Here is an 11,208-nt window from a genome sequence, read left to right on the forward strand (position 1 = left end):
ATGTAGCCAAGGGTTTTAGCGGTAATAAACTATCCTAATTGCATAGGTAGACTGGCTTGTTAGTATTCCAGGCATGAGAAAAGCTCCAGTAGCAATTTTCGCTAATGCTGTGTACACAAATGACTGAAAAGAAGTACTACATGCACTGCCCTGTGCTTTATATCTAAATGTCAAGATGACAGCCAAGAAAGAGCTAAAACTATGGCTTAGAATAGTTCACAAGCGGTCTGTTTGCTCATCTTTTTGAAGGAAAGAGCAGAAGAAATCAGAACATGGATTTTTTCAGTGTTCTTTCTTTTCTTTTTTTTAGCATTTTTTTCAGTGTAGTATATTACAGTTAGAAAAGAGAATGATTTATCACTTGTTTTATGAAAAACAAAACACACATTTGTTGTAATGTATTTACATTAAGTCAGTATAGCAATTGAAAAAGTTTGAAAAGCAGGAATGTGAAGCTGATATTTTGTAAAGGATGTTATAGAATTATATACAAAAAATGTGAGTATTTGAACAGTAATATTTGTCTAATTGTTGTGACAGGCTACTGTTCTAAACAGACAAACCCCTGGTGTTGCCAGTGCCCTTCTTTTGGGTGGAACTTTCTAGTTTTCTTGTCTATTTCAAAGATTGGCTAATATTTTGCAGACCACAAAAAAGTATTAAATAAAAAATAAAAAAAGAGAGTATTTTTTGTGATGTTTTCCAGTTAAAATATCTAAATATACTCAAACCAAGATGAATTTACTTGAAGCAACACTGCATAAGATATTAAGTGTATTTCATCTTACTGCACTTACAGATTTTATCCCTTGTTTAATTTGTTTATACTTAAAACAAGTGTCATTGTTTATTTAAAAAAAAAAAAAAAAACTAACCCTAACCGCCGACGAACACATATTCAGGCCAGTCTATAAATTCAAGTCTTAATAAATTGCAGTGTTTCTTCTGAAAGTGAATTTGTCTTTTTTCAAGGATATTCAGTGTTTTAAATTTGAAAAAAAGAAGAAAAAAAACTAAGACTAGTTAAAACCGATAGAATATAAGTCTCCGATAGATAAAAGTCCCTGGCTTTTTTCCCCCTAAAAAAGGATGTCACAATACAGAAAAAAGATCTGTTAATTTATTATCATTTATTAACATTATCATTTTTTTTTTTTTTTTTACACAGTGTTATCAAGTAATTATATCACACTAGTCTAATTGTTAACATGTTTAGGTGCTGCTATATATTTTAAAAAGTGTTTTGAAGTTTATAGTGGTGGAATATCTTGCCCCATAGAATTGCATTGAAAGTGCATTTAAGATTTGTACAATTGAGATTTTGATTCTTTTTCCAGCTATTTGGATCAAAAGTATTTCTAGTGCCATTGCAAGTAGTTGGGAAGTTGTGACATTTCCTCTTTCTGCCATGTGTTTAGCTGGCAGTCTGGAAATATGTTTAGAGACCCCAGGCTTATTAAGTGTCCAGCCTATGCTGCGGTTAGTTAGCATAAAATTGCAATCACACACTTAGTCTGTGCCTCACTACAGGTTATGGACTGTTTCATGCACATAGACACACATGCTTGGTGTATATTCCTGTACTTCTGGACCACTGTTGTCCTCTGGGTGTGGACTTTCAATTAGCACAGCAGACCAACTGAAGGTAAAATAACTCCATTCAGGAGCAGTGGGATGTTTGCCATGCTTGTCTAATAACACAATGCACAAAAAAACAGACTACAGGTGCCAGCCTGAGCCGCACAGCTTTCGAGACTTTGACGTGTAAATTGTTGTAACATTGAAGTTATAACTTCATTGACATAAAGCTGTCCTGACTAGGCAACCACAAAGATTTGGAAACACAAACAGTACTTGTGTGTTTCCAGTCATTATGTAACGTGTTGAAATGAAGGACATAGACAAAAATGTTCCAAAGTGTGCTCCGTTACAAATCTTGGAACAGACACCATGTTTTTGCTAGGGGAATGGCAGTCATTTCCTTCTTTCAGTAATATGAAACTGGTGTGTAATTTTTATTTCTCTGAGTAGCCACCTCTCTGGTTAAATTTCCAGACTAAATTTGCTAGTTATTATATAATACATCAAAACAGCCATGTCTAGACCTTCTGTTGTTATTTGTTTTATGTTTTGTTTGGGTTTGGTTTGTTTTTTGTGTTTTGCTTTGTTTTTTGGTGTTTTTGTTTTGTTTTGTTTTGTTTTTTGGTTTTTTTTTTTAGGGTGTTTGTTTTGTTTTTATTTAGGCAAGCTTTAAAGGTGAAGTAGTAGTTTGTTGTGTTTTTGTTTTTAATTTTAAAGGTGAAGACTTACTTTAGTTGTTTGTTTGTTTGTTTGTTTGTTTGCTTGCTTATTTTTTATGGCTCAGTCAAGCTTTCAACATTCTCTGCACATACTTTAACTTACTTTTGTACATGCTGAAATATTTCTTTTGTATATACTGAAATACTTCGGTTCATAGGTCGTCCCACACGGAATGAGCTGTGGACATGAATGATACCACTCCATTTGTGTTGCTAGCAGTTTAAAAATTGCGCACTTAACCTTTTAAATACTGTTGCTTATATTATGAAAGACTTCAATACGATTTTCCTTTTCACTCTTTGAAGGATCATGTCAGGGCATGATATGGGGATTTAGTTTACCTATAGGTTTATTAAGAACATTTAATTCCTGAGTCAATGCATCAGTCTCTGGAAAAACAGGTCCAGTCGTCCCACAGTTGCAGGGGTGGTGATGAATCATTCGGTGAATATGTGAGGTTTGGCACTCTCGCCCCCTCGACTTGGCTGACGGTCATCCATGTTGGGAAGTGATCATCCCAAACAGTTTGTTCTGCTCTTCCTGCCAGGAAGCAATGCACTGAGCAATAACACGGGAGCAATAAACCTCAAAATGCTCTGTAGCCAGCTTATCCAGTCAACCTGTCAAAACACTCTGCAATCTTGATTAAATCTAATGGCCTTGTTGAGGAAGCCATTGGCAACATAGGGAACCAGCCGTGAAGAGGCTGAAGTGATTAGTTTAGCTGTCTACTTGCAGTATGTGTTTTTCACACTGTGTGTGTACGTTTAACATTACTTTAGTAAATCCTACTCTAAATGTTAGAATATTTTGATGGATTGTCTAATTTTCTTTGTGTTTTTGTATTGCAGATGATTGCAAAGGAAAGCGACAAAGGAAAATCTTGTATAAAACTCAAAACTACTTAAATCTTTATGCTGCAGATGGTCTCAGAACACTCTGTATCGCCAAAAAGGTAACACTAACTCTCAGTAACAATTAGATATTTACATTTTTTTTAGGGGTGACAATTTAATAAGTACGTTTAGATGTATTAATAACAATTAATTATATACAAAACAAAAAATTGATGTGTGACTATATTAAATTTCAATAAATAGTTAAATGGGCAACACATCCTGTGTGTTATAATATATAATATACACTTACAATTACCTTCATTTGGGTTTTATATACATATATATATATATATATATATATATATATATATATATGAATCTTTAATCAGTTGACAACCCTAAATTTTATTTTGTCATTTACATTTTTGGTTAAAGTTTACTGGATAAAAACAAAGTGTTTGCATTGAAAATTTAAAGGTGTTTTTGTACCGATGGTTTACAAGTCTAGATTTTTTTCCCAGAGTGCTGTGTGACAGATCTCTCACTCTTTCTCACTCTCTGTCCACCTTTCTCTCATCTCTCTTTCTCTGTCCATATCTCATGGATAGTAAAATATGCTCTCACTCTCTTCTCTGACTTGTTAACTTGGTGTCTTGAGTTCCTTGTGGGAGTCTGGTTGCCATATGATTTGAGATGTTGTTTTTGTTTTATTTTTTTCCTTAATTTTTCAACAGACTTTCACATGCTCCCATGAACCTATTAAAGCAGATTTCAGCTGTCATTGACAATCAGATTTTTAACCAACAAAATGCATTACTTTTTCCCCCTTTTTCTCACTAAAGCCCAGCTATGATCTAACACTTATATATTTTAATAAAAGTATGAATTCTAGCTTTTCTTCTTTTTGGCATGTTTCATTACCACTGTTGCTAAATAGTCACCTTAACAGAAGGGAAGCCTTGAACAGCTTGCATACAGTTATTTTTCACACGGTTAAGTGTGAATTCATACATAAATGGAGCTGTTTTAAGTTTAGCAAGCCTCTTTTTGTGTTAGTTTTATTTTCTCCACCTGTTTGTTTTTTTAAGCCAGCAACCAGAATACCTTATTGTGTTCTTCTCTCTTTTTTTCTTTTTTCACACATCTCTTTGAAGCTAGAAAAACTTTTTGAAACCGTACTACAGTGTGACAACCACTGCTTTATCAAAACCCATTTATTGCAAATAATATTTATTGAACTCCTTGAGCTGATGTTACACCTCTTTCAGTGATGTGATTGTATTTGTTTGGTCCAGGTTCTCAGTAAGGAAGAGTATGCAAGTTGGCTACAATGCCACCTGGAAGCTGAGACAGCCATACAGAGGAGGGAGGAGCTGCTATTTGAGTCTGCATTACGACTAGAGACCAATCTCCAACTTCTGGGTAATAATAGTTCCTAAAGCACACTTAGTCCATTAAGTACTACGTTACACCTGGTGTTAAAGCGATAGTTCACCCTCAAGTTGTTTCAAACATGTATGAGTTTCTTTCTTCTGCTGAACACAAAAGAAGATACTTTGAAGTATGTAAGTAACCAAACAGTTGCTGGTCCCCATTGACTTTCATAGTATTTTTTTTTTTCCATACTATGGACTTTAGTGGCTACCTGCAACTTTTTGGTTACCAACATTCTTCAAAATATCTTCTTTTGTGTTCAGCAGAAGAAAGTAAGTCATACAGGTTTGGAACAACTTGAAGGAGAGTAAATGATGACAGAATTTTCATTTTTGGGTGAAATATCCCTTTAATATTTCAGGATTCAAAACACAAGTGCTTAGTACCACACACAAGTGGGTACATGCATAAAATCTCTCTGTCTGTCTTTTTAAATAGGAGCAACAGGTATTGAGGACAGACTTCAGGATGGGGTTCCCGAGACCATTGCCTCTCTGAGGAAAGCGGGCCTTCAGATCTGGGTGCTGACAGGAGATAAACAAGAGACTGCCATCAACATTGCCTATGCCTGCAAACTGCTGGACCCAGAGGAGGAGATGATCACTCTTAATGCTGACTCACAGGTACACCCAGCATGCACTGCTGCAGTCTCTCCTCATGGGCTCCACTCTTTCTCCTCACTTCCTTCTCCCTCTGAATGCTGACTGAGTGAGGCTCGGCCTACATCTAATGACTGTTTTGATAAACAATTGATCTGTTGATTACTTCTGCAGTTAATCATTTAATCAGATTTCTCATCTCCAAACAATATGAAGCTGAAGGCCACACTATCACTAAACTGAATTTGAGAACCTATTCATTTAAATTTGAAATGTTTGAAAGAATTTATTTGCTGAAATGTCTCCGAATTCCCAACTTGTGTTTTACATATGCCTTATTAAAAAAATAACTATTACTCTCAGGCTGCCCACTCCAGCTGACAACTTGCCTACAACTACAGAGTTTGGGAAATGTTTAATATCAGTTCTCACAAGAGGTTGAAAGCCTTTTTATAATTCTATTATATCTTTGGAGTAGATTCTGTTTGATCTTGTTTATTTATTCTCTGATTTGATTTTTGTTCTTGTTTTGCTTTTTGCTACCAGGAATGACAGAAATGTCTGAAGGTATTGCCCATGATTTGTAGGCCTGATTGTTCCAGCTGAAAACACAAACTGTAGTTCCATTTCTCCCACTATTGTACCTTATTTTTTTTCCCCTCACTCATCTACCATACAAGTTTTTTTCCACTATGAGCTTTTTAGTCTCCCAAGGGCTGATTACTTATTTTTTATATGATTATATTATATTTAATAGTAATTATTATTATTATTATTATATTTATTATTAATTGATCTCAACACTTTTCCTTCTTTGTTATTTGTTTGTCAAATATCTACTATGTGAAAGCAGCTAAGCACAGGCACATGATAAATTCTTTAAAAAAATTATGTTGATTGATTTTCAAGTTCTAATTAAGTAAATATTGATATAAATTAATATTAATTGTTGTAGCATGTATTATTTACTGTCTTTAAATTAAAGTCACCATGAAATCAAAATTGACCCTTTTTTATTTATAGAATATCTCAGCATTTATTATAAATAAAAATAAAAAAATATATTTTTTTGTTTTTAGATTTATGTGCCCTTGTAATCTTTAATCATAACTTGAAATAAAGTGATATCACATATGTTGCCTTTATATCAGCCAACCTGCTCTCTAAGATCAGCATCAGCCATCAAATAGTCCTTATCAGGCCAGCATAAATGAAAATATTTAATAAGGTAATTTATTTAGACCTAAAGGGCCAAAACTTTATACCAAACTATTTGCATATTCCCCTGCATGACATTGTGCACTATTAGACTGTAGGTGTTTCCCCATAGAACAGCTGGACTGGCTTGAATGAGCTCTCATGATGTTTCATTTTGTCTCCTTGGAGAACACGTGAAGCATCCACATGAGTTTTGTTTTGAAAAACCACACTGGCAAAGAGCTGTCATACAGGAATGTCTTAATCACTGACTCGCTGTATTAGTCAGAACTTTTTCCTTGCTTAAAGGGATAGTTCACCCAACAATAAAACTTGTCATTTACTCGCCCTCATGTCATTACAAAGCTGTATGACTTTATTTCTTCTGTGGAACAAAAGAAGATATTTTGAAGAATGTTGGGAACCAAGCGGTTTGGATTACTATTGAACAAAAAAGAAGATATTTTGAAAATCTCAGTCTCTGTGATTTTTATGTTTCACTGAAGAAAGCAAGTCAGAGGTTTGGAATCACATGAAGGTGACTAAATGATAACAAAATTGTTATTTTTGGGTGGAGTATTCCTTGTATAAAAGTGATTTGGTACAGTAAATTTGTTATATAATTTATACCATAATTGTGATCTGTTTTGTTGCTTTTCTGAGCTGAGTCAACCTTTTTTTTGGTAAATTTCTCTGTTTGTCAGATGTTGTCTAACCCTCATGAGATCTTTGTGTCCTTTTAGGACCGTCCTGATGGGATTTTCCTTTTTGTTTTTTGTTTTTTTTTACATGTGAACTCTTACTAGGAGGCCTGTGCTGTATTGCTCGAGAACAGTCTGCACTACATCCAGGCCAAGTTCCTTTGCAACCCTCGACCAGATCCTCAAGCAGCTAGAGACTATGCTGGCATCCACTTCTCTTCTCCAATGTGTTCCCCGGCCTTCTCTGGCCATTCCAGCCCCTTCCTGGTGCACCGGCTAGGGCTGGTGATCGACGGCCGGACCTTGGCCTATGCACTGGACAAGAGTTTGGAGGACAAGTTCCTTGCTGTGGCTCGAAGTTGCAGGTCCGTTCTATGCTGTCGCTCGACGCCCCTGCAGAAGAGCATGGTGGTCAAGTTAGTGCGTAACAAGCTCAAGGTCATGACGTTGGCAATAGGTAAGTGGTGGATTAGTTTGGTTGTTTTTTATGATTTATCTCTTACAGTGTTTGTTGCAAATGCTTATTCTCAAGTGGGTTTTTAACAGTGCAAGCCAATCCCCTAGTGGCCATAAACATCACACAACTGCAAGACAATACACACAAATGAACTTCACTGTGTTCCACGGTACTAATGCAGGTTATTCTGTTTGAAAGAATAGCTCGTTCAATATTGAAGATGGCATCATTTACTCACCCTCACCCTCACGTTGTTTCAAGCCCAGAAAAGTTTTTGCTTAATCTTCAAATATGCCCGAGTTGTCCTTGACTGGTAGCAATGGTTTTTAAAACGATTCACAAAACTCATCTGAATGATTCCTTTCTGAATCTAGCACTGGAGTTCAGCTGAATGGGAAGATTATCAGTGCATAATAATGTACATAAAGTCGAATGGACCACTTTTATGAAACATTTACATCCTTTTTGAAGCTTGAAAGCTTCAGTCTCCATTCACTCTAATTGCATGGAAAAGTATGACCAGTACAAAATATGTCCTCAAATGGGTTTGAGAAGACATGAGGGTGAAAAAATGTTGACTGAATTTTAATTTTTGCTTGAACTGTCCCTTTAAACAATAACTGGTTCTTTAATTTAATAGAAGCACAAAATGGGTAGCATTGATGTTCTTTTTTTGTTGTTGTTGTTTCTCATTCTTTTTGCTTGGCAAGTCAGATTTGAAGATTAATGGTCCCAGGTGTTGCCAAGTAAACATTTCAGTGGTGACTGGACAGCACGTGTCTGTCCTTTCCTCAGCGCAGAATGCCACATTTACAAGCCTACGCAGCACTCTAGCTAGTTATCCAGATGGCTTTAGGGAGAGAGAGATGCAAGGTGCATCAAGACTAAGCCACCTGCCTGCAGAAAGAGCAGGTTACCTCAGGTCATTTCCCCCTGCCTTAATAAAGTATTTGTAATTCATTTATGCCTCATGCTTAAAACATTAACACTGTCATTTTGGATGGGATTGAGAGAGGGAGTGCTCAAACGACCCTCGGTGGTGCTGTAAATAAACTCCTTTGCCTTGAAATTGACAGACTTCATTACAGAAGGAATCAGAGGCTTGTCGTCTTCACTGCATGACTCTAATGAACGGACATTTATGGTGTACAGACACGTTCGCAGCAGATGTTACCGGTTCTCATGCTAAGCATATTTGCTTTGTTGGCGTACTTCAAATAAAGGTGGTCTTGTTGAATTTGGCTGCCACGTTTGTTTGTTTCAGTTTGGACAAAGGCGACTGACGGTCTCAGCGGGCTATTACTTTTCTGTATACTTCAAAGCCTACTAGCTTTTTAGCTGGAAAGTCAGCTTTTGATGATAGCTTGGGGTCAAGTCAGCACTACGCCTTTTGCCTCAGGCAACAGAGGATGATTTTATAAAATACCTCAAGGCAGATTCAAAGGTCCAAGATAAACATCTTTGAACACATATTACGTGTTATCTGAAGTACACTCTCGCCATACAGAAGTTTCAGACAGCATGTTGTCAATTTACAGTTCATAATAATCATGTAATTGTGTTGTCATTTTTTCTTCTTTCAAAATGGCCACACCTTTTATTCTCATGTTTATATAAAGGGGTGGTCAGACTAGATTTTAATTATAAAAAAAAAAAATGCAATATTATTTTGTACCTATTTTATTTTTATTATTTTATTTATTTTATTTTATTTTATTTAGCTCTAACTCCTCCAGGAGCTCTTCTTTAGTGATATCCACCACATTTGCCATAGTCCTTCAGTCTGGTTTAGCTCTGGGTGTTATTTAATGTCTAACTGGACTAAGTTTTCCTGTGATCAAATATTCTGAAATATTATGTCTTTGTTCTGACTTGGTGTACTTATTTCTTCTGTTTGGATTTTGGCCTTTCATGTAGCAGACAATCAAAAATATTCTAGAGTTAGGAATGTTTAAAGTCTGTTTCATAATGTTCATGATTTCACACTCAAAAAACCTTGCTTACTGCTATATAACCATTAAATCTTTAACTTTCAAACAGGGCTTAAAGCCACCATTTTTGTCTTTGTACCCTTTTCTGGTTGAAGTTTGTGTTTAATAGTTTAACAATGTGCCTCATTTAGTTTAAAACTTCTATTATATAGAACAGGATGAAACAAAGCCAAAATATTTGATTTTCAGTCAAGACATTAATTTGAAATGTTTAGATCCTTTGCTAGTTAAACATTGCTATACAAATTTGCAGCTCATACTTCACTGAACTTGAACTGATGAATGGAATGCAAAATTTAGCATGACCGCCCCCTGTTTGGGTTCCTGTGTGATTTGACTTAGTAAGCTTTTTTTGAGACTATTTAGGTGTGTAAAAGGTGACATTGATGTAAAGTCATGTCACCCTGCTAATGCACTGTCATTCCAGTTAATTTCAGAAACTGCAGCTTGTTTCTGGGCTCTTTTGTGTTTAATTTATGTTGTTTATTTTTGCCAGCAGAGCACTTTGCTGCTGATGCGATGTTTGCATTAATGCAGGCTGACATTGTGCAAAGTGAAATGGAACTGATAACTCACTCCCCTCTTTTTCACCCTCTTTTGGTCTCTGTTTTTCTCATTCATCCTAGGTGACGGAGCTAATGATGTTAGTATGATCCAAGTGGCTGATGTAGGAGTGGGAATCTCCGGACAGGAGGGCATGCAGGTAAGGAGAAACTGAAACGATCAAGGGGAAGTAATGTTGACATAGGTGTTTGAAAGAGGATGGTGGAGATGATTGTATTCTGGATAAATCTAGAGCCATGCGTTGTAGCCACCATTTACTCCCTGCCTTAAGTGTAGAGTACAAGAGGAATGAACATTGTAAAGCAGGATTGCAGAGTTAATGCACCACATTTCTGGATATACATAATTCATGTTTTATGAAGATGTTTTGGCCAGGATACAGAGACAGCCTGTACTCAGACAGTTAATAAATGGTACCTTACACCAGTGGTTCTCAACTGGTGGTTCATGACCCAATTATGAGTTGCAGTCTCTTCTGATAGGGTCAGCAACAGGGAAAACTCTAAATACAAATAATTATATTCTGTTAACAGTATTTTTGAGTATACTGTAGTTACATATTTTTATGTTTTGTTCTACAGCATAAATTACACTGTTTGAACATTAATATGAACTTATAAGCCACTGTTTTTTTTCTTTGTTTATATTATTTTTTTTATTAGTATTGTTATAAATAACTGCCACAATAATGTGACTATGTGCTTGACAAATCAGAGCTGTAGAGCCATGATATGATGGCAAAATACCAGGGCTGGGTAAAAATATCTATATCTCAATATTAATCGATTCTCATTTTTACGGAACGATATCGATTCTTAAAGGTCCCATATTGTCAAAACTGAAATTTCCTGGCTTTTTTCATGATAACTAAGGTCTAGGTGCTATGTAACTACCATATAAGTTATTTTACACACATGCACACAGACATTGTTTCATACACGACATAATCGTGAGATGCAAGATACATAGACATATGGCAAGAATGCTGTGACGTCGGCTGACCCTAGTTAACTGTGGTTGGCCTGGCCGTGCCTCACTCAGAAAACAACAGGCCAATCAGAAGAGAGGCCCATGAATATTAATTAGACAGGCCAAAATCGACCTGTTCTCAGCAGAGCTCCTGAA

At 35.9% G+C, this 11,208-nt stretch overlaps 1 protein-coding gene across 1 annotated transcript in view; it reads left to right on the top strand.

The window, feature by feature from the left end:
• Positions 1-11,208, top strand: part of LOC107733604 (probable phospholipid-transporting ATPase VA) — a 52,868-nt gene that overhangs the window by 32,423 nt on the left and 9,237 nt on the right. Inside the window, exons 11-15 of the mRNA XM_016545290.1 lie at positions 3,153-3,256; positions 4,436-4,562; positions 5,013-5,197; positions 7,177-7,528; positions 10,146-10,222. Coding sequence (XP_016400776.1) covers positions 3,153-3,256; positions 4,436-4,562; positions 5,013-5,197; positions 7,177-7,528; positions 10,146-10,222 — 845 coding nt within the window. The remainder of the gene's footprint in view (positions 1-3,152; positions 3,257-4,435; positions 4,563-5,012; positions 5,198-7,176; positions 7,529-10,145; positions 10,223-11,208) is intronic.

Source organism: Sinocyclocheilus rhinocerous, unplaced genomic scaffold (genome assembly GCF_001515625.1).
Source record: "Sinocyclocheilus rhinocerous isolate Xijiao unplaced genomic scaffold, SAMN03320098_v1.1 scaffold4023, whole genome shotgun sequence".
NCBI classification, from domain to species: domain Eukaryota; kingdom Metazoa; phylum Chordata; class Actinopteri; order Cypriniformes; family Cyprinidae; genus Sinocyclocheilus; species Sinocyclocheilus rhinocerous.